The sequence below is a fragment of the Enhydra lutris genome, unplaced genomic scaffold (assembly GCF_002288905.1).
Source record: "Enhydra lutris kenyoni isolate GAN:26980312 unplaced genomic scaffold, ASM228890v2 scaffoldscaffold43, whole genome shotgun sequence".
Classification (NCBI taxonomy): Eukaryota; Metazoa; Chordata; class Mammalia; order Carnivora; family Mustelidae; genus Enhydra; species Enhydra lutris.
Genome location: NW_019154127.1, coordinates 15,312,741 through 15,335,582, shown reverse-complemented (window position 1 = coordinate 15,335,582; position 22,842 = coordinate 15,312,741). Strand labels below are relative to the sequence as shown.

At 64.8% G+C, this 22,842-nt stretch overlaps 1 protein-coding gene across 1 annotated transcript; it reads right to left on the bottom strand.

The window, feature by feature from the left end:
- Positions 1-232: 232 nt before the first annotated feature.
- Positions 233-20,110, bottom strand: LOC111155800 (collagen type VI alpha 1 chain). The gene is made up of 35 exons (XM_022516206.1): positions 19,963-20,110; positions 19,282-19,411; positions 17,695-17,895; positions 16,841-17,000; positions 16,575-16,703; positions 16,461-16,481; positions 16,213-16,233; positions 16,092-16,136; positions 15,244-15,297; positions 14,612-14,656; positions 14,460-14,486; positions 14,206-14,232; positions 14,080-14,124; positions 13,854-13,907; positions 13,591-13,653; positions 13,009-13,071; positions 12,848-12,901; positions 12,718-12,753; positions 12,442-12,504; positions 10,710-10,772; positions 6,960-7,022; positions 6,291-6,353; positions 5,949-5,999; positions 5,753-5,788; positions 5,150-5,212; positions 4,868-4,933; positions 4,324-4,359; positions 4,046-4,082; positions 3,766-3,774; positions 3,360-3,493; positions 3,073-3,182; positions 2,793-2,976; positions 2,490-2,670; positions 1,756-1,785; positions 233-1,666 (listed from the first exon to the last, which is right to left on the bottom strand). The coding sequence occupies exons 1-35, from the start codon at positions 20,057-20,059 to the stop codon at positions 1,044-1,046; spliced, it is 3,084 nt and encodes a 1,027-aa protein (XP_022371914.1). The 5' UTR covers positions 20,060-20,110; the 3' UTR covers positions 233-1,043.
- Positions 20,111-22,842: the final 2,732 nt, after the last annotated feature.

The following is a 22,842-nucleotide window of genomic DNA, read 5'->3' as shown; positions in this document are numbered from 1 at the left end:
GATGTGCTTCTGCTTCTATAGCCCAGGGTGTCGGGCCCCTCCTCCCTCCTTCCCCTGCCTAGATGGTCCTTCCCCGGCTCCCCACACCTGGAGGGGGCCGTCGGCCTGTCCCCAGGGCTGAGCCTGCTTGTCCGCACACCCGCTCCTGACCCCAGCTGTGTCCACTTGCTGCAGAGGGACATGTCCCTGGGGGGATTGTAACTCCTCCCAAAGATGACCACAAGCAGAGGAGTGAAAACCTTTAATCGGAAAAGTCACGGACACGGACGCAGTGAGCAAAAACACAGGAAGGAGTAAAAATAAAACTAACATATAAAGAGGGTCTTCAATAAAATGTAGGACCAATCACTCCCTCAGGGAAAAAGAGCTTTGGGTTGTTGTTTGTTTTGTTTTCTTGTTTTTTTTTTAAAAGAAAACAGAAAACACATCGCCTTGTGCCCCCGGCCAGCCCCGGGGCCCAGGCCTCCGAGTAGATGGGGAGGGGGGTACACAGGTTAGCACCTTTGTTTTTGGGGTTCTCGGGGACACAGGGTTGAGGAGCCACCATTTTCTGCTGTTTGCTGGAGATGCTGGCCCGAGTTCATCCACTCGCCCGAGCTCGCCCGAGCTCCACGGCCCAAGGAGGCGGAACCGAGGCCTGAGCCCTGAGCAGGGAGGAGGCGACTCAGCAGGGGTGAGGCGGGAGAAACCTCCACCTGGGCTTTCCAAAAACGAAGGGTCCCCGGTCTCCCGCAACTTCACTAGCAGACTCCCAGTGCGTCGCGGAATGCTGACTAGAGAATGGGGGGGTTCGTGAGAAAGATGAGGCTGGGAGGCAGGGCTCAGGCGATCCCCCAGGAAAGGCAGCGAGCTGTGGGGGTTCAGAGCCTGCGGAGGTCGGGGGATGTGACCACGGAGGGGAGGGCACGGGCTGGCGCGTCCCGTGGCCAGAGGGGTGGGTCAAACACACGGCCTTTCCAAGCCCGTCCTTTCCAGAATCGTAGCTGTCGGGCTGGTGCGGACCTCGGGGGCCTCACTGCCGTTCCCGTGGGGGGCGCCCGGCGCTAGCCCTGTGCCACCTTTCTGGACACCGTCTGGTAGAAGACGCCGCGCAGCAGGGCCTGGTAGCTGGGCACACGGAACAGGTGGCGCTCGCCGAAGGCCACATCGTACTCGGCCGTCTTGCCCGTGACCAGGACGCGGATGTGCGGCTCGTTCACCTGGCGGCCCACCACCACCACGAAGATCTCGATGTCCGCCCGCTGGGCCTCCTGCACCGCCTTCTCGATGGCGGCTGCCGTGGCCCCCTGCGAGTTGCCGTCCGAGAAGAGCAACAGCCTCTTCTTGGCGTCGCGGGACGAGGCCTCGCGGTAGAAGCGCGTCACGAAGCCCAGGGCGTCGTTGACGTCGGTGGCGTCGTTGAAGAAGCTCATGGCGTCCACGGAGCTGGCCAGCACTGTGTAGTTCTGCAGGAACTGCAGGGCCCCGCGGCCGGGCCGCTGCTGCCCGCGGCCGCTGTACTGCATCACGGCCACGCGCACGTCGTGGGACGGGTCAGTCCGGCCCGCCGCTAGGAAGCGCTCGGCCAGCCGCTTGGCGAAGCGCTTGGTGGTATCGAAGTTGTGGCTGCCCACGCTGGCCGAGCCGTCCAGCAGGATGGTGATGTCGGCCGGGGAGGAGAACGTGACTGTAGGATGGGCGTGGGTTAGGGCACAGTCCCCCGCACCCTCCGGGAGCCCCCCACACCCCGCACACCCCCACACCCCAGCTACTCACTCGGGCAGGTGTAGTCCGGACACTTCTTGTCTGTAAAATAAGAAAACCCAACATGAAGCCGTGACCTCACGGACAGCAGCCCGCCGGCAGGACGGCAGAGCCCCCGCGGGGCAGCCGCACAGGTGGCCCTCCCGGGTGCCTGGCCGGCACCTCCTCGGCCTGTGGGCCCCACCAGGAGGGGGACATCCCCTACGCAAGGGTCGGCCTGAGGTATGATCGTGTGGTTCTCCCACTGACCCCGTGTGGGTCCCTCCTGATGGGGAAATGGAAGCTCAGCGAGGACAAGTGTGGCCGGCGGGCCAGAGCCCGGGCCACACTGTCTGTGGGCAATGCTGACCCAGGGCCAACCACGCAGGCCAGTCGGACCCCAGCAGCTCTCTCTGGCTGTCGGCCCACTGCCCGCACCATGGGCCCCGCTCTGTAGCCAGAAAGAGGATAGAAGGACATGTTCTGAGCTGGGGGCTGGGGAGTGGTCTCGGCTCCAAGGGCGCCCAGCGCACAAGTGTGTGGCCGGACCGCAGGGAGTGTGAGCGCTCCTGGGACAAAGCAGCAGAAGCACAAGGGGACCCCCTGCCGACACTGGGCCACGGCCTCCTCCAGCAAGAGCTTGGGGCCGCTGGTGGGGAGGTCCCGTGCTGCCGGCCGGGGCTGACCAGCTCCTGCGGCGGGCGGTCACGGTGGCCCCAAGCACCTCCCAGCACAGCCGCGGGGGAGGGTCCCCGCGCCGGGCCCACCTATACAGATCTGGGTGGTGACGTTCTTCAGGAAGCTGTCGTCCAGCAGCTCTGCGTAGTTCTCCTTGACCAGCGAGATGCCCGGCCGGCCCTGGGGTGCCAGGCCTTGGCACGAGATGACGTTGAGCTGGTCGGAGCCCGCGACGTAGCCGAACATGTCCTTGATGCCCACCGAGACCACCTGCAAGGGAGGGACGGTGTGGCCACGGCCCCGGTGGGGAAGGCAGCCTTCCGGGGGACAGGGGCGCGGGGGGCGCGGGGGCATGGGGGCAGGGGTATGCGGGGTCGCGGAGGTGGCCCCACCTGGATGTCGGGGCCACAGAGCACGCTGAGCGGGGTGGTGTCCCTCTGGGTGTCCGAGCGGCCGTCCGTTATGACGAGCGCAATCCGGTTGTTGGTCGAGGGCGGCAGCAGCTGGTCCCGGGTGTACTGCAGGGCCTGCCCCGTGAACGTGCCCCCCGCCATCCATCGCAGCTTCTTGATGGCTCTGCGGGGCGGACCCTCAGGGTCAGCACGGGCGGGGCTCGGGGAGGGCACCCTCGGGGCCCACAGGCACGCGGGCAGCCCGGCGCACGGCACTCACTCCTTGAGCTCCTGGACGTTCCTGATGCCGGGGTCCCGCAGGTCCACGTGCTCCTGCATCTGGCTGTGGCTGTACTGTACCACGCCCGCGTGCGACTGGCCGGGCTCGAACTGAGCGCATCCCATGCCCCGGTCAGGGGTGGACGCGGGGCTCCCCGCGGCCCCCTCCACCCAGCACCGGCCCCGGCTCTCACGCTCCAGTGGGTGGGCAAACGCAGCCCCCGGGGCCCGGCCCCCTCCCGCCCGGGGTCCTTACCGGCTGCTCCCGGGGGAGCGGCTCTGCCTCACCTTGACCAGCTCGTCCCTGCTCAGCCGGTCCAGGACCTTGACGATGAAGTCCTTGGCGATCTCAAAGTTCTGGAGGCCGATGCTCTCCGAGCTGTCCAGCACAAAGAGGATATCGATGGGGCCGCACTTGCACTCTGCGGGCAAGGACAGCGTCAGCCCGGGGGCCTCCTGTGGCCCCACACAGCACGGCCACCCCCACTGGAGCCGGAACCCTAGGGCTTCTGGCTCTCCCACGTCCATGGCTGGCCATGCAGGTTCTTGGGACGAGGACGGACCAGACTGCGCCCCAAGGCCACGGTGCCCTGGTGGGGCGTGAGGGCCAGCTGCTGCCCTCCCAGGTAAACCAGGAGGAGGGGCCTAACCCACCACCCTCAGGGAACCCTGGAGAACCGCGCTCACAACTCACCACAGCAAGCTGGGGAAAGAGGAGAAAGAAAGCATTATGTCCCGTGGAGACCCTGCCCACCTGCACGTCCTAGCAGGGCAAGCTGCCCTGCCTGGATGCCCCCACCACCCCCAGGGACTTCCTTGTGAGGGGGACACACTCCTGCCCCCCCACTCGCCCTCCACCCATGGTTTAAAGGATCCCCTCCCCCCGGCCCGTGAGTGCCAGAGGGAGGCACCGGGGCTGGCAGGACCCAATTCTTTCCAACTAAGACACTTCTCCAAAGACGAGGGCTACTCACAGCACATTTTCATGATGATGTCCAAGATCTCGCATTCCTGCGGGGGAGAGACACGCACTAGGGGCTGAACGGGGCTGCACGGGCTGCTGGGTCGCCTTGCCCTGGTACCATGGTGGGGTTCATGTGCCGGGTGTCGGACACCCAGGGCAGGGGCACCTGACGTGGTCACTGCTACATGGACACCCCATGTCCCTCCACGAGGATCATGGTGTCCCACCCCGTGGGATCCGTGGCCAGAGCGGCCAGCCCCCCAAGGACGGTTACGGACACCCACTTACATCTGGCCCTGGAGGTCCCGTGTGTCCTGGGGGCCCCTGTCAGAGGAAGGAGCAGAGGAAGGTGGTGAGGGTGAATGGCTCCCTGAACTGCAGGTCTGAGCTGGACCCTGAGCGCTGACCCCTCACCGCCCAGCCCTCGGGCTGACCCCACCTCCCCGTAGGAGCCGCACACCCTCTGCACACTAAGGGCTACGGGACAGCCCCTGACTGCCCTGTGTTCTGTGACTGCCTGGGGCGCGGGTGGGCTGGGTGTGGCCCTGCGTGGGGGCCCCCGGCGCTCGTCATGGGATGAAGAGTTCCTTACAGTCTGGCTGTGCCCTGCCCCTTAGGCACCCGCCCAGGGCTCTGCCGTGCTCTTTTCATATCTTAGCGGTGACCAGCTACTCCCCCTTTTCCAAAGCCCCCACAACCCTCGACTCGGCCTGTTCCCTCCCCTGTCAAAGGGCCAGCCTCTCCTAGAGACCCACTTCCCAGGTTCCTGCTCCGACTCCCCGCAGCCTCAGAATCCCAGGGTGCCCTGCCCTGGCTGGCCACGCCCACTCACCTGGGGGCCTTCGGGGCCCCGGTACCCCTTTGCTCCTTTGACACCTGGGGGTGAGATGTCGTTGTTCTGGAAGGGAACGGCACCCTGTCACCACCGACAACCACCACCGGCCAGACCATCTGCTGCTGGTCCGTCCACGGCCCCTGCATTGGGTGCCTTTCCCCCCACCCCCCGCAGAGCCTCAGCGGCCCAGACAGCACACAGCCGCCTCCCTGCACACCCCCCAGAGGTAGCAGCCCCTCTGGGTGATTTCCCAGCATCCTTGGCGGGCTCTGCACTCACGTCCTCTCCAGGGTCTCCGGCTTCTCCCTCATCCCCCTTGAGGCCTGGGTAGCCTTTCGTGCCCTGCAGGGGACAGGGGAGTACACGGTAAGCGGAGTGGAGTCCCGGGGAGAGGGCATGTATGTGTGGCTGGGACCCCGGCCCAGGGTTGGAGTGGGTTCCCCCTGGGGAAGCAGGTCCCTGGGGTGGGTGGTGACCAGAGACACATCCCTTCTCAGGCACATCCCGCGGGCCGGGTGGCTGTCCCCCAGGACCGGCACCCAGCGGTCCCTCTATGCCACCAGAGTTCTGTTTCCCATCAGCTCTAGGAACCGTAAGTCACAGCACTGCACTTCCTTTTTGAGAAGCAGAAGTTTGAAAAGGAAAAGATAAAGGAGACACCGTGTCCCACAGGCAGACACTGAGGCCAAGTATGGGCCCAAGGACGCCCCGAGGTTCGGGGGTCAGTCTGCGGGAGCCCAGAGGGGAGGCCAGGCAGGGGCACCCGCAGACTGAGACACATGTGGGAGGGGCCTTGGCGCCCAGCCTGGGCGGAGGATGCATGTGTGTCACACACGTGTGCGCGTGAACGCACCGGCAGCGCGATGGTGGGTGTGTACTCACGTTTATCCCGGGGGGACCCCTGCTGCCTGGATAGCCCTGCGGGGAAAGATAAGCCAGTCACACCAGGCTCTGGCCTGGCTGGGGGAGGGGCGCCCCATGGATCACCCCCACCACCCCTTCCTCATCCCACCCATGGTCCTGGGCCCACCCCGGCTGGCCCAAAGGGGGCGATGGGGCGGGAACAGGGGGGACTCACAGGGAAGCCTGGGAAGCCCTCAGTGCCGTTTCCGGGAGGGCCATCTTCCCCCTGCGGAGAGGAGACCACGTCTGCCCCTGGGAATCGCCCAGGCTCTGGGGCATGCCCGAGGGGCTTCACCAGCCCAGGAGACACACCCTGCGCGGGACCGGCCTGCGTGTCCCCAGAGCGGAGCAGGAGGGCCCATGCCCATGGTGACCCAGGGACCACAGCGGCCGAGAGGGGACAGCGGCCTGTGGAGAGCCTCCCCAGACCCTGCTGCTGGGACTCTCGGATCCCACACGGAAACTCGTCCTGGCAGAGGTCCCACCCAGGCCCCGAGCCCTTGGCACCGCCACTCACCCTCTCACCCATCAGCCCAGGGTCTCCAGGCGGTCCTGCGGGCCCTGGAGCTCCTCTGGAACCCTAAGGAGGGCAGGAGGAGGTTTGGGAAAAGTGAGTGAGCAACGCAGATGCACACTCGGAGGCCCCGCAGGTCTCTGAGGCAGGGGACGGGGGACACAGATAAAGGAGCACATTGCCACCCATCGGCCCAGCGGGGATGAGTCCCACGGCACTCCACGGGGTACCCGGCTCCGCGGGGGACTGGACCTCCGCCTAGGGACCCACCCGGGGTCACCCCGGGGATGCGACAGTCCCCTCCCCTCTGGGCTGGGAGTTCCAGACAGGCCAGAGCTCCAAGAAGCAGAGGGACACTGCCTGGCGGGGGCGGGTGGTGGAAGCACGCGTCCGTCCGCACGCAAAATCATAAAAGGTTTTAGAAAATGTTCATAATGAAAAAATTAAAAAAAAAACTTTGTGAAGCCAATTTATAAGGTGTGCAAATAAGAAAACAAGTTGGAAAAAAACAAGCTACATTGTTACTATTTATGTCGGGGGGGGGTGTCATATTTTAGATTTCAATTCTGTTTTGTTCTTTTTCTGCATTTTCCAAGTTTCCTGAACAACACAGATACCACGAAATGCACTAAAGCATCTGTGTGCGCCTAGGCTGGGTCGGGGGACACTCACCTCGGGCCCCGGGGGCCCCTCGTCACCTCGGTAACCTTTAGGTCCAGCGGGGCCAGCCTCGCCCTGCAGAGGGAAACACGCCTGTTGTACCCATCTCGGGCCCCCACCGAGGGCGGCTTGGCCTGGTCTACGCCGTCCCTGGAGGCCAGCTGCCTGCCTTTCTGGGTCCAGAATCTCGGTGTCCCAAGCATTTGGGACATCCCCCGCCAGGCTCGAAGAAGGGCTGAGCGGACACCACACGTGGAGCCTCCTGGCCACTCTGGACCCCGCCCGCCAGCACCCTGGACTGAGGCCTGTCCGCCTGGCCCATCCTCAGGCAGGTGCCTCCCAATGAGGCCCTTCTTGGCTCGGTTCTCCCACAGCCCCTGGTTATCTGGCCTGTCCCATTAACCAGCGCCCGGAGGTGCCACCGTCTGGCTCTCCCGCTGCGACCACAGGGGAGTCCGGCTCTGGCCAGGGCTCTGGTGCCAGGCCTCAGGCCTTGGCATCACACACAACCTGGGACTGGGCTCGCCAGCCACGGGGACCAGCAGCCCCCAACTCAGTTCCTGGGGAGTGGCTCTTGGACCTGATAATGGGGCCGACTCTGGTTCCCAGGGCAGGGTGGGCCTGGGGACATGACAGGGGACCAGGGGGGACGATGGGAAACAGAGGCCCTCCGTGCCCTCAGCCAGGCCAGTGGAGGTGCGTCCCAGGCCCCAGGGGACAGGGACAGAGGGCCACTGCGCTCGGGACAGTTTCCGCAGCTGCCTCAGCAGCATCGGGGTGGAGGGAGGAAGGCGCCTCTGGGAACACGGCCCGAGGGCCCGAGGGCCCTGCGGCTCCTGGTGGGCAGTGCCGGTCCCCACCGCAGGGACAAGACGAGGGAAGAGGCGAGGCCGGGACGCTGACCCTTCCTCCAGTTTCTGGATGGTTCCACTGCTGCTTCTTGGGATTTGGGAAAACCCATTTCCCAGAAACTTCCTCCCCGACCCCCTGGTGCAGAAGCCAACTGCCCTGAGGGTCTGCAGGGGTGAGGCTGCGACGGGGTTCGGAGGAACGGAGAGCCCCGGAGGCGGAAACAGCGCGAGGCTGGGAAGTTGAGTGACCAGCGTGGACAAACCTGGTCCCAAAGCTGCCTAAGCTCCCACCCCCTGCGGAGGGCTCGGGCGAACAAGTGGCCCGGGGCCACCGGCCAGGTGCAGACCTCCCCAGCTGGACCGTGGGCTGGAGGGACACAGGGCCTCCTCCCAGCAAGGCCGGGGTCCCTCCCCCCACAGCCTTCCGCAGTGTCCGGGTTTTGCACTGACAGCGGCCCTGGGAACTGGAAACCCACGATCAAAGCCCAGTGATGGCTCCGCCTCACCGTGTTTTACGCCGTTAGCGTCTTGAACACCTTCCTGAATTGTGCTCAGGGACTTGGGGGAAGGACCAGATCACAGGGCGGCGGATGGTCGCCAGTCGTCCTGGCGGCCGGATCACTGCTGGGAGCCGGCGCGTGGGGAAGGCACGGGAGCCTGAGGATGTGGCGGGCGGCGGGAGCAGCCCCTCCTGGGACAGCTACTGTCATGGGAGGGGTCGGGGGCAGGACAGGCACAGGGATTCCGGAGAGACCCAGAGAAGAGAAGCTGAAACCTGACGTCCGTGTCCTCTATCACCAGGAAAAGTGCTCCTGCCCTTAGCGACGCTGTGAACACAGGCTCACCAGTCACGGAAGAGTCCAAGCCAGGTCAGGCCCACCTCACTTCTAGTGAAGTGAAACAAGAAGGAAGCAAAAAGCGCTCAACGGAAGAGGGGATGTACTTGGAATCCTGTAATGAGCGGGACATCCTGAACGACAAGTCCCCAGGACGGCCACAGGCAGACGGCAAACGGAAAAACGTCTGCACCGTGGGTTCGGGCCTCCCGCACATCCGCGCGGAAAGACAGACTAGATGGAAAATGAACAACTGAAGGGACGGCCAGAAGGAGGGACATGGCCTGGAGACCTGAGAGACCACGCTCAGCCTCCCCACAAGTTCTGTGCAGACCACGAGAGCACACGGCTTCCTCCTGAAGAGCGAAAACACACGGATGAAGTTCGATGATCTCTCCTGTTGGCAAAGGTGTGAATGCGGTGGCTGCTTCATGCTCTTGGGGGGATGCGAGGTGCGGCTAGATAAAGTCGAGTTATCTGGGAAATACACACGCACTGGCTTACACATACCCTCTCACGCACGTGTATCATCTGGCCCAGAAATTATGCTGTTAAGAATTTATGTTTTGGATGTAGCCTTGGAAGTATTTCAAGATGGTTGGATGGATGGATGGAAGGAGGATGGAGGGAGGACGGAGGGACGGAAGGTTGGATGGATGGAAGGAGGATGGAGGCTGGAGGGAGGGACGGAAGCCACAGAACTTCGACACCCATTTTATCTGAGAGACATCCTCCACCTTTACTGCCCGGAAAGGGGAGAAGCAGACACTCAAGGTCTTGGGCTCTGGGCCAGCTGCAGGCCACAATCACGTGTGGCCACAGCCGAGAACTGCTGGCTCCCAGGGAGCCCAACTTGTAACTATGTGGGAGGAAAGTCTCCCACCGAGCTGGTCTCAGAGTGGGTCTGGACGTGGGTCCGCGCCTCCCGCAGCCCGCCCTGGCACGGACCCGGGTGCATTTTTAAGGTCCCGTCTTGACCCTTGGCAGCCCTATGATGGTTTCTTCTTTCCTGTGTTTTAAATTCCTTTTTTGTTAAAATCCCAATTCCGAATTTCTCTCCACAAGAAAAGCCACCAAAAAGACTTGAAGCCACAAGACAAGTCCCAGCAGAGCCTGAGGCCTGGGCCCTCTGAGGGCAGCCCCCTCTCCCATCCGCCACCCCGTTGGGAGCTCTGCGCCCAGCAGGGGGGCCATCCCCTTCTCCTGCCCACTAGGAGGTCCCCATCCCAGCCCAGAGGCCTTTCCTTTCTGTCCCCCAGAGACCCCTCCCTGCAGGCCAGGCAGCAGGAGGCGGCTGGGGATGCCCGGCGAGTGACCCCCATCAGAGCAGCAGGCAGACTGACAGGGTCCGGGTCAAACAAGGGGGTTGCCCGACTGATTCAGGGAGGACACGTCCTACCGGGCCCCTTCCTGAGCTCTCTTGGGGGGTGGTCACCCCGGAGCCCTGGCCTGGGCGGCAGGAGAGCCTCGAGCTCCTCCTGTTGGGGGTTTCAGGGCTCAGGCACCCGGAACTGCAGGCCTCCACTCCCCTCTCCTCCCGCAGCACGGCCTCTGGAAGGTGGCCCACGCAAGACTGATGCTCGGACACCCCCAGTCTGGCTCCAGCCAGGGTCTCACACCTGGACTCCACATGCAGACCAAGCCTCTTGCCCCGATGCCTCCTGGGGGCTCAGACATGGTCTCCAGTGTGGGCTGACTCTGCCCTGGCAGACTAGGGGCTGTCCCCAGGGGTCCCGGGTTCCCCTGCTGCCTTCCTCCAGAGCCAGCTGGGCCAGGACAGAGGGCAGAGCTCCGAGGGCGGCCAGGGGTCCGCTCACTCAGCTCTGGTCCTGGCAGATGCTGGCCAGGTGACAAGGGCAGCCTCTGGCTGTCCCACTCTGAACACAGAGTCTGTAGGCCATGGGACTTGGCCACTCAGGCTGCCCCTCCCCGCAGGTGGCTGCTGACCCTGGGCAGCCCCTGCAGGAAGGCCCCCAGTCAGAAGTGGAGAGAGCCCTCCCTCAAATCCAGGAGCCGCCATCAGCCTTCCTGCTGGCCTGATGGCGTGGCCCGCCCGCCCCCAGACAGCTCCCTACCGGGTCTCCCGGGATGCCGACGGGGCCTTCTCGTCCCTGGTCTCCTTGGGGTCCAGCTTCGCCCTGGGGAGGGATGAGTCGGTGAGTGTGGAGGCCAGGAGAGGCCAAGATGCCTGGGCGGCAGTGGGCAAGGCCAGCTTGCCCCCAGCTCCCTGAGAAGTGTGCTGGGAAGCGGGGAAGCACCACTCCCCACAGGGGCCTGGCCTCATCCCTCCTCCCAGGAAGTTAGCAGGCCAAGGGGGGAAGGGCAAGGTGTGTGCAAGGCCACCTGGAGACTTGCTAGGAGGCTGTGGGGTGGGGGCCAGCCCTCCTGCTGAGGCCTGGAGGTGTCCCTGACATTGGCTCCTTCTCCAGCCAGCTCCTGGACTGGCCCAGGGACCAGAGCTACTGGGGTGCTCCCTGGGGTGCAGCCTGGCCTGTGCTCCCATTTCCCAATCTCATCTCAGCAGGGTAGCTGGGGAGGGGCCGCGCTCCCCCTGACGTCCTGCCTCAAACCCCGTGCTGGGGGCCGCGGGGCTCTGAGGGTGACGAGACGGGGAGCTGGGACGGGGCAGAAGGCACGTCTCTCTTCCAGTGACCTTGGCCTCGGGCAGTGCCCACTCCCCATCGGGACAGGGGGACAGGTGTCTTCGGGAGGAGCAGCTTTGCCTGGGTGGTCACAGCAGGAGGGACCCCGGAGTCTGTCCCCGGCAGCGACGGCAACAAGGCCTGGTCCACACCCCACGTGTGGACACATCATCCCTTCCCCGGGTCCAGAATGTTGGGGTGGCACCTGTCGCCCCCTCCTCTAACCAGGCCGGTGTGGGCTGCTCCGGGGCACCACAAAACCTTCCCAGTGAACCACGGGGCCAGAGAAAGCTCCGGAAGGAGGCAGAGGGTGCGGGCAGCAGCGAGGCAAGGCAGCTGGGCCGTGGGGACCACGAGGTCCAAGTTCCTAAGTCTCCTTCTCTTCCGGGTGCAGGAAGGGTCATTCCAGAGCCCGAGCAGCCTTTACCCGGCTGCTGGGACAGCGGCAAGTGTTTGGAAAATCACGTGTGCGATGGGGGAGGGGAGGTCAGTAAATCGTGCCGCGGGCCAGGAGGAGCAGCGACCTCAGGGACAGGTGCTGCGCTCGGGGGCAAACGTGCTTTGTGTCCCGGTGTGATTGTGTGTGTGCAGGCGTGTGTGTGTGTGTTCAAGCATGTGAGAGAGCGTGTGAGTGTAATTGTGTGTGTGCGTGTGTGCAAGTGTGTGCACGATTGTGTGTGTGGTTGTGTGAGTGTGGTTCCCCCGGACGTGCAGGTCCTGGTGAGGAGGGGAGAGGAGAGAACCCCATGCTTCTCCTCAGCTCTCCTCCACTTTGCTCTCCTCATCTGGACCCCCACCCTCCTCCTGGCCTCCCGCAGGCCCCTGGAGATATCTGGGGCCAGGGGTTGGGGTTGGGGGTCCGGCCTGGGGGTTTGGGCTGGTTGTCGGGGCTGGGGGTCCGGGCTGGGGTTTGGGTTTGGGGGTCAGGGCTGGGGATCCAGGCTGGGGGTCTGGGCTGGGGATTGGGGCTGGGGGCTGAGCACAGGAGCTGCCACCCTTTGTGAACCAGGGTGATCGCCTTTGGGAAAACAACAGGTGAGGGCGTGGGTCGCCTGAAATCTGGAGGACAAAGGGACCTGGTGGCATGTGTCCTGTGAGGCAATGGCCTGACCCCTCCGGACCTCAGGCTCTGTCCCCCTCCCCAGCCTGATGAACGGTGACTCACCGGGTCTCCCCGTGGGCCCCGCACACCGGGGGTCCCCCGTGGTCCTCTTTCCCCAGGGCCTCCCTGTGTGGAGAGAAGCAGAAGGAGGCGATGCCTCAGCTCAGACAGACGTTGGCGGTAGGGGGTTCGTAGGCGTGGGCTGACCCCCCAGCAGGACACCCCACCCTTTCAGAGACTGAGGCCCCCCTGAGCTCAGATAGGAGCTTGGGGCCTCTGAGCCACACTGGCCACTTCATGGCAAGCCCCAGGGCCCAGATGCCACCCCGCCCCACTCACCCTCTCGCCGGGGGCACCGTCCGGTCCCGGGTTTCCCTGGGATTAAGGGGAGCGAACAAGGTCAGTCAGTTGGGGCTGGAAACTGCTTTGGGGGGGAGCTGGGAGCAGGAGACGGAACGTGGGTGCTCACCTCGTCACCGGCCTCTCCCTTCTCTCCTGGTGGACCCGGCAAACCCGGCTCGCCCTGGGGGGGATCAAGTGTGGAACCATTGGCCTCTGACCTCACACTGGGGCCCAGGGCTGTGGCTGCTGCTGCTCCTGGCAGCCCCCCGCCCCTCCCTGAGTGCTCACCTCGTCTCCGGGGGGACCTGTGTTCCCTGGCCTCCCGGGCTCCCCGTCGACTCCAGGGGCACCCTGGAAAGATCCGAAAGGTCAGTGGGCAGGGACCCTGCCCCCGGCCTCCTCACCCAGACTTCAGGCCGCCCTCTCTCTGTGGCGTCTGTCGGGGGGTCAAGCCCGACGCAGAGCCGCGAGCGCCTCGGAAAGTCAGGCTGGGGCCTCCCCAGCCGTTGGCCAGATGCTGAGAACCGGCCCAGGTTCGGACGCCTTCGGAGCCGGGCCCTTTGCCTGCCATCCCTCCTAGCGCTCCGGTTGCTGGAGACGCCCGAAGAGACCAGCGACAGACGCAGCGCTCCAGGTTGGGCTCAGAAACTCGAGGCCTCACTCTCTGCCTTTCCGCCTGCTCGCGGCCACCAGCGTCCTGCTTACCCCCAAACCGGGACTTCACCGTGAGCGGACGGGCTCCAGTCTGTGCAGACTGGGGCCCGGGCCCGTCTGAGCTCCGCGACACGGGGCGGCCCTCTCCACCCCACACCCTGCCTGCCCGGGGGAGGGCTTCTGAGGAGGCGGGGTTGCCCGACCCTCATCACTCACCTTCTCTCCTTTCCGTCCGAAGGCACCCGGGTCACCCTTGGGCCCGGGGGGTCCTTGAGCGCCCTGGTGAGAAATTGTAGGGGGTCAGTCCTCGGTCTTCGACAAGCAGCCCTCGGGCTGGACATGGATATGTCGGACGCTGGGAAGGTGGGTCTGCAGTGGTGCAGCCCCCCGGGACTTCTTAGGGCGTACGGAGAAGGGGGGAGACCCAGTTCGCTCCTGAGAACTGGGTCTCGAAACGTCAGCGACAGAATGCGACTTACGTCAAATCCGGGCGAGCCCTTGCAGCCCGGCAAGCCGGGGTATCCCGTCTCCCCCTGGAAGAGGAAGGCAGATCAGCCGTCAGGACTCTCGCTCTGGCGCACCCCCCACCCCGCCCCAGGAAAGCCCCGCCAGGATGTTGGTCTGAACTTGACCAGGAGGCTTGGGGTCCACTGGGGCCTGGGGCTTGGCAAGAAATGTTCCCCACCCTCCTGGCCGGGGGCTCACCTTCATGCCGTCCACACCATCAATGCCTCGCTTGCCCTTCTCACCCTACAAGGTGCAAAGAGTGAGGTTCACAAAGGCCAGACGGTACCCCCAGGGCAGAAGACACGTCCCTGCCCCCACACTCACCTTGTAGCCCTTGGCTCCCCTGGATCCCTGCAGAGACGAGAAGAGAGAGTAAGGGGGGGTGGTCCCCCAACGTGAGGCAGGTTCCCTGGAAACTGGCCAGGGGCATCTTCCCAGGGAGGCAGAGGAGGGCGGGCCGGACACCCCCCCCCCCCCACCAGCTCATGGAGGTTTGGACACGCCGGCGATGGGCAGTGTTAGTCTCGCGTCAGGGGGGCTCTGTGCCTTGAGGGACATGACCTGAAGGCCTTACTCACCTTCTCCCCTCGGCTCCCTTTTTCTCCCTACAGAGCAGACAGAGGAGAGAGGGGGTGTCACTGGTGTCCTGGGGCCCAGTGCCCTGGAACGAGCCCAGATGTGTCTGGGCCCCAGGAAGGGCTGACCACTCTGAAAGGAGGCGGAGACACACCTTCATGCCCTGGTAGCCGATGGGTCCGAGGTCCCCGGGCCTTCCCTGGACGCAGAGGAGGGTGCCTGTTAGACATCTGTGGGGGCAGAGGAAGCCCCCGCCCGGTCTCCCATGCCCCCCACTCTGCTCAGGACTGGCCAGCCAGAGAGCGGGCGGGCTGACCACTGGCTGAGTCCCAGAGAGCAGCCCTGATGTGAAGGCTCCACCTCCCACTCCTGGGGGTCTCCTCGGGGTGGCTCCAGGGAGGGGAGGGGAAGGTCAAGGGCCCTGGGGGGTGGCGGGGAGAGGGGAAGGTTTAGGACACCCCCCTGGAGGAGGAGCGGGGGAGGGGGAGGTCACGGGTCCCCAAGAGGAGGGGGGTGGTCTGTGGGGAGACAGCCTCCGGCTGACCCCCACCTGCCCCACTGAGATCTGGGCCGAAGTGCAGGTCTGGGCGGATTGTGCTGGAAGGGATGGGCTGTGCGTGGGTCCTCTGCCCTCAGTGCCCTTGGGGCCGCATGCTCTGAGGGTCAGGCCGCATGACCATGGTGCCCAGGAACCAGCCATCCTACAGAAGCTTCCATCGAACCCAGCTCCCCTCCCGCCTCAGGCTTCTCCGCACCCCAGCCCAAGGTCGGGTGCTTAACACTCACGGGGTCTCCGGCTTCTCCTTTCTCTCCGGGAAGACCTGGCTTCCCACGTTCTCCCTGGAACACAGAGCAGGTCAAGGTTGGGGGACAATTTCTGTTTATCTCAGATCACCTGGCGGAAAGGACCCTGACCTGCTCCCGAGAGAAGGGTTAACGAGCTATTCTGTGGACCTGCAGAGTCCTTGGGGCACTCGGGCTCCTTCCCCGTCACCATGGCAGGCCCCGGGGTCTGCGAGGTCAGGAGCACTGGCCGCGCCCCCCCCCGGCAACCCACCAGGCCCTGTGCTGCCCACGCTGGCCGGCCTGGCCCTTAGACCTTTCCCCGTGGCACCTGCTTCTGCTGCATGTGGAACTCCCAGGCCGGGGAGGTGGCCAGGCTGGGCTCCTGGGGCAGTGCTCACGTGGCTTCATGGCCGTGGACTCTAATTAGGACTAGCCAGAAACCTGCACCTTGCCAAGCTGTATGTGTTGGCCACTAAGGTGGACTTTCTGGGAGAGCCACACCTGGTCTTGGGCGTCCCCCTCCGGTCTGCAGCCCGGCCCAAAGAAAGTGCATCGGGGAACAATGGAGCCTCCGGTCAGACCCCACCCCCCACATCAGCCCTCGGCCACAGCATCAGCCCCAGGGTCCCCTGTGCAGGGACTCTCTCCCCACGGGTGGGGGCACCTGCTCAGCGAGGGGTACCTTCCCTCTCCCTACACCTGGTGTGGGCGGACGCTCTGTGGGGCATAAGGACAGCTGCCTGGGGTCCCACTGCATCCCTAACACCAGGGGCTTCATGCCACAGGGACATTTGTCTAGCACTGTACTGTACTCTTCTCTCCCTCCAGGGATGGGCGCAGCCACTCACCTCGTACCCAGCGTCCCCCCGTGGCCCAGGAGGTCCTCTGGCAGGCTGGAAGACAGAGAGAAAGGTCAGCCTGCCCTTGCATCCGGGGTGAGCCCAGAGGGGGTCAGGGTCCCCCACTCACCTGGCATTCGAAGGAGCAGCACTGCCGGAGGAAGGACAGAGGACACATTAGGAAATGGGGCTCCGCAGAGGGCCATGGACACCCGCCTGCTCCCCGATGGGGGGCACCCACGGAGGAAGGGGCTGGTGAGGCCCTGGATGGGGAGGGGAGGAGGGAAGGGGAGGACAGAGACGGGGAAGGGAAGGGGCATGGGTTATGGGGAAGGGATGGATGGGGACGGGGGGAGAGGGGTAAGGGGGGGCTCCTACCACTTGTTCCACATTGTTTTTCTGAAAAGTGAGAAGGAAAAGTGGAGTTAATTAGCGTTCAGAGCCACGGGATCTCCCAGCCCCCGAGGAGGCGCGAGGACAGAGGCTGCTCACGATCATGTCGGTGATGGTGTCGATGGTCTGGGCGATGATCTCCTCCGCGTCCCTGTTCTGCCCCCAGTCGGCCGCCGTGAAGTTCCGGCGGTACGTGTGGTCCGTGGCAATGATGCTCAGGCGTGGCTCCTGGTGTGGACGAGGGGTGAGGCCGGCGGCAGTGGGGACCCTGGCCCCCCCTCTGCGGTGCATCACCTGCACCTCAGGGCCCCCCAGGCCATGCCCGGTGCCCAGCCCAGAGAGGGCGTGGGGATGGGGGCGCCTACCAGGTGGTCGGGCGTGATGGCCACGGAGAAGACTTTGACACCCAGGTGCTTGGCCTCGTTCACGGCGTCCTCCAGGCCCCCACATGGCTCCTTGTAGCCCTCCAGGGGGTGCCCGTCAGTGACCACGACCAGGTACTTGTTCTCCTTCAGGTGGGAGCCCCTGCGAGGGGGTGGGCAGCAGTGAGGCCCCCACAGGCCTGGCCCCCTCCAGCCCCTGCTGATCCTGACAGCTCAGGGCACCTCGGGAACAGAGCTGGGACCCCCAGGACTGGCGGGGAGGAGCTGGAGGCCAACGGCCCTGGAGGGAGACCCAGACCCAAATGCAGCTCTCAGAGGGCGGCTGCTGTTACACTGGGCAGTCTGTCCCCGCCCGTCGAGCTGCCTGTAAAGGGGGACTGAAATAAAGGTCTGTGGGATGACAATTCTCTAGAACACTCTCTTGGAGATGCACATATCCCCGGGGAGGGGCCCAGGTCCTTGCCTGCCCGTAGGCTCCCTGACCAGGGACCTGTGACCACAGGTAGCAGGAGGGGACAGCTGAAGAGGGGGCTGTGGTGCCAGGAACTGTGGCAGTGGAGGCTGTGGCAGTGGGGGCTGTGGCTGGGCCAGAGCAGCTGGGGCACTTCGGGTCCTGTGGGCCCCTCTGCTTTCAGTGGTTGAGGAGACAGGGGACAGCTCAAGGGGGGCAGAGGGACGGAGACGGACCCTTGGCAGCCACCAGCATGGCGCCCTGGGCACAAGGACGGTTCCCAGGGCGACTGCCAGCAGCCTCAGGACGGCGGGGCAGCCTCTGAGGGACGCGCTGGGGATGCGCCGGGGACACGGGGAGCTGCGTGCGGACGCGGGACACCCACCCCACGAGCAGCTCCTCCAGCCCCTTCTTGATGGCGCAGTCCGTGTAGGTGCCCTTGCCGAAGTACTTGACCACGTCCACTCTGGCCTTGAGGGCGTCGCGGTCGCTGGGCATGGGCCGGAGTGGGCTGATGATCTCCACCTCGTCGCTGTAGTGCAGGGCGCCCGCGTTCCACACCAGGTTGCGGTCGCAGCGGTAGTACCTGAGGCCACAGGCCGAGTGAGAGTGCAGCCCCGCGGGCGGCTCCCCGCTCCCCGCGGGCTCCCCGCTCCCCACTGCCCTTGCCCAAAGACGGCCAGGCCCCTCCTCCGCTGCCCATGTGTGTCCGTGTCTGCGGGCACCAGGGCCACCATTTTGCCGGAGGACACCCTGCCCGGCTCTGTCACACCCAGACGGGGAGGGGCCGGAAGCACAGGCTGCACTTCCTGGGTCCCTGCCCTGGGGACCCCACGTGACCCATGGGAGGGGCGGGGGGGGGCGGGAGGGCCACCCTAGCCCCTGACCTCCTGGTGGGGAGCCGTGGGTCCCTCCAGGGATGGGACCACAGGTGAGGGGCGGGTGCCAGGGCAAGGCGAGGTCGGCTCGAGGTCAGCTCTAAGTGGGACACTCTGAGTGGCTGTCCTTCCCTGTCCCTGTGCACCCTCGCCAGAGGCTTCCGGTGTTTACCCTGCTGGGGACACGTGCCTGCCACCTGCTCAGCCGCAGGCGTGACCGAGGCCCCCACCGTGCGGCTAACGGCGTCAGCAGCAGGAAGAGCTGACCCCATTTCACAGGTGGGGAAACTGAGTCCTCAGAAATTGAGTCACAAGCCCAAAGGCACCTCTGGGGAGGGGGCGGTGGGCCTCAGGAGCCCCAGCATTTTGGCTGAGTTCAAGGTTTCGGGTCACATGCCCCACACTGGGCAGCCCCCATCCTCTGTCCTCGCAACCCCCTCAAGGTAGGTGGGCGGCTGGGAGCCCTGGTCCTTGAGTCAGAGGGTGGACAGGGACCAGGTGGGACAGGGCCAGACCCTGCACAGGGGAGTGGGGGAGGAGCCTGGTTCTGACCTTGACCCTCCCCCCATGGCCTTGACCCCACCCGAGGGCATGTCTAATTGCAGCCCCACCCAATGCTCTAGGACCCACCCCCTGAGTGAGAGGGAGGGAGGGAGTGAAGCCGGCAGACCCTCTGGGCCCCTCGGACCAGGGCTTGAGAACACGGGGGTGTTGGTCAAGACACAGGCTCTGATCGTCTGATGGGCAGAGGTCAGTGTCCAGGAGGTGGCGAGGGCACCGGGAGGAGCTGCAGAGCCTCCCACCAGCTCCTGAAACCCACTCAGCTGGGCAGCAGGGAGGCACGTCTGGGTCCCAGGACCCCGATGGCAGCACTGTCCCCAGGCCCCAGCTGACCAGGCAGACTGGAGCCGCCCCACTGTCCGCTCCTTCTCAGACTCGGCCCTTTTCTGGCCCATCGGAGCCACTGCGGACGCAGAAGGGTGATGACGGAGCAGCCTGATTCACCCCGGCTGTCCCCCTGGGAAGGGGGCTGGGCTCCGCCTGCCAACCACCACCCTCCCCAAGAGGGTCCTGGACGCCCGGGCCCCCCATACCTGTCTCTCAGGTTGTCGATGAAGCGCTTGGTGAAGGACTTGACCTTGTCCACCAGGGCTCCGTAGGGCTTCAGCCTCAAGGCCACGCTCTCGGAGGTGTCCAGCACAAAGAAGAGGTCCACGGGGCAGTCTGCCAAGCAAGGGGTGGGGGCCCTGATGCTCCGGCCCCGCACCCTCCTGGGCACAGGGAGGCCACCTCTCCCAGGTGCTGGCCCGGAGAGGGGGCTGGGTGACCGTGAGAGCCCCCACGCGGGTTCTGGGAAGCCCGCCCGGCTGGGGGGACAGCCGGCAACTCCTGGAGGCCAGGGAGCCCCACTGTGGCCAGCAGGACCAGGCCCTGCGCTCTGCACTGTCCCTCTCGGCATGGAAAGGACCCAGGGCACGGCCGGCGCCTGGGCAAGGTGTGAGAGCGCTGGCCGGGGAGGAGTCATAGGGAAAGAGCCCCGGGAGAGCAAGGGAGAGCAAGTAGGCCAGGCCTGGAGGGTGTCGCCCCCCCATCCCCCACCACTGGCCGGCCTGACACCCCGCGGAGTGGGGAGCTTGAGGGGTGGCCCTGCTGCAGGCCACGCTGGGGAATTTCACGACCCCCATGCCGGCCGCAGCTCTCCCGTCGGAGTGGGGGGGAGGGTGGTGTCGGGTCCCGGCGCAGAAGCGGAGCCAGAGGTGCTGGGAGTCACTCACCCTGGAAGGCCACAGCCCTGGCGTTGCCCGGGACGTCCTGGGCGGCCGCCCAGCAGGCCTGCAGCAGCAGGGGGAGCAGAGTGCGGGCCGGCTTCATGTTACCGCCCCGGGGTCACCATCAAGCAAGGGCAGGGGTCCGGGTGGGCCGCGACGACCGGAGGGTTAGAGAGGAGGACTCCTCTGTGCTCTCCAGCCGGCGGAGTCCCAGCCCCGGAGGGCGGGCCGGAGGGCGGCTCGGAGGAGGGGCTGGGGCGGGGGCGGTGCGGTGGGCGGGGGTCTCCCGGGGAGTGAGTCACTGGCGGCCGCGCTCACTCTGGGGCCGCTGTGACCCTGAGCGGGCTGTACCCTGGGCTTCGTCCCGCTCTGGGGGACGCCAGTGGGCTTCCCATGCGGCCAGTGTAGGGTGCCCGACGGAGACCCTGTGGGCCGGACGGTCCCCTTGGACCAGACGGCTCCTGCTGGGAGCCCACAGCGCGGTCAGATTTCCCAGTTGCTGCCCCTGTAAACACGGCTCCTCAGGTCGGTGGACACACAGTGGGAAAAGACATTTCGGTTATACTCGGGGAAAGCGAGTCAACAGGGACACACACTGTTGGCTCGGGCCCCCAACTCCTCTATCATGGAACGTTTAGTACGTTGTGTCCGTCCTGTATTCTTACGATCAAGTCAGCGAGAGGAAAGAGTAAAGTATTGAAATCATCAGGAAAACACATCTGCAGAACTACGCATTTCAGGAAAAAACCTATGGAAGCAAACCGAACCGTTCAAGCCCGTGTTGTTCGAGTCCATTGTGTCTGTGTGAACACAAACACGCACACGTACATGGAGAGAGGCCCCGAGTGTGAGGACCGTGTGAAGGCCCCACCCGGTGGGGTGGGCTCCAGATGTGGCCAGACACCCCCCCGAGAAGTTTCCAGAAGACGCCTCCAGAGCTGGAGCTGCCGACACTTGTCTGATACCAGCATGAACGTTTTATAGCTTAAAGACATACCCAAGTTGAATGATCAAATAAAGAAACTTCTGAGAAATCCTTCAGAAATCACACTTCTCAGCAATCGTTCCAGGATTTCTGCCCGTGTCTCCCCCGTACCTTCCCTCCGGGGTTTCTGTGCTCTCACCGGGTGAGGGGCTCCAGCCACCTCCGACTTCACCCCACCTGCGCTCCTGCGTGGGGCCTTAGCTCCGGGCTTTGGCTTCGGGTTCAGACCCGGGAGGTCAACGCCCCATGGGAGCCTGTCCGCTCGCTGCCTCTTCCTGTCGGAGCCGCTGGGTCTGCAGAGTCCCTGCGGGTTGGGGGACGTAGGAACGCGCTGTGCGAGTCACTGAGGACAGGGACACGCCCAGCCAGCCCTGGCACCGACTTGTGACCCACCGGAGCCCGAGCGGCGTGGGTGACCAGTTAAGCTGTGGGGTCCGCGGCCCAGCAGGCCGTAACGCGGCCCTGCGGACGGCGGCGCCTGGGCTCACAGGTGGCCTGAGCTGCCCGCGGTGGGGCCGGGACCACGCGCGTCTGCCCAGCGGGAGGCTCAGGCGCTTCTGTGCACAAGTGCTCGGCGATGTCGGCGATGGTATCTTGAGAAACGGTGGTTCTCCTCTTCCGAGGAAGATAGGGGAAAAACCACAAGATGAGAAAAGCGTCATCTCGTTTCGGGGCCCAGAGGGGCGAAGAGCTAATGCTTTTGTGTCTTTCAACGTTGTTTACAGTTTTTAGTTAAATTCCAGGTAATTATCATGCAGCATGACATCAGCGTCAGGTGAGGAATCTACCTCATCCCTGCCCATCAGGGCGGGGGCGGGGTAGGGGGGCCCACTGCCCGCCCCATCCCCGCCCCTGCGCCCTCTGGGGGCCACGACTTGTTCTCTATAGAAAGAGTGTTTCTTGGTTTGCCTCTTTCTTTCTTTTCCTTCTTTCCCGTTTGTTTCGTTTCTCATATTCCACATACGAGTGAGATCGTGTAATTGTCTTTCTCTGACTGACTGACTTCGCTCAGCACAACCCCCCCAGTCCCATCCACGTCGATGCAAAGGGCAGGACGTCTCCCTTTCTGATGGCCGAGTCACATTCCGTTGTGTAGACGAACCCCGTCTTCTCTGTCCGTTCATCTGCCGACGGACATCCGGGCTCTTCCCGCAGTCTGGCTGTTGTGGGCGTCGCTGCTGTGAACCCTGGGGGGCAGGGGCCCCTTCGGGTCACTCCATCTGCATCTTTGGGGTAAATACCCAGTAGTGCGGTTGCTGGGTCGTAGGGCAGCTCTATTCTCAACTTTCTGAGGACCCTCCACGCTGTTCTCCAGAGCGGCTGCCCCAGCTTGCGTTCCCACCAACGGTGCAGGAGGCTCCCCTTTCTCCGCATCCTGGCCAGCACCTGTCGTTTCCCGACTGGCTGGTTGTAGCCGTTGTGACCGCCCTGAGGCAGGATGTCTCTATGGTGAACACTTTGACAGCCACACGCTCACCTGGCACGTCTGCGTAGACGCCTTCGCCCGCCATTCCTGGGTGTGCAGTGATGTGCCTCACACTAGCGAAAACACGGGAAACACGGGAAAACGGGAAAACGGGAAACACGGGAGCGATAAGAAAGCAGCGGGTCCCGCACCCCGGGCTGAGCCTTGCCACCGTCCCACATGTTTCCTGAGCCTGGGGTGAGGTCGGTTCCCTCCTTCCTGTCGGCACCTTCTCTCTCCAGGAGCACTGCACGGTCCTCCTGGGACGGGGGCCCCTGCAGCCTCCAGCCCCGACACACAGGCCACGGAGAGTCAGGGTTCAGGCGGCGCCGCACCCCTGCTCGGGAGCCTGGCTCCTGCCGTGTTACCGCGTGCGAACTGCAGGGTCTGTGTGCGGGGGAAATGCGGGTGGGGCGCGGGCATGCGGGGCTCTGCG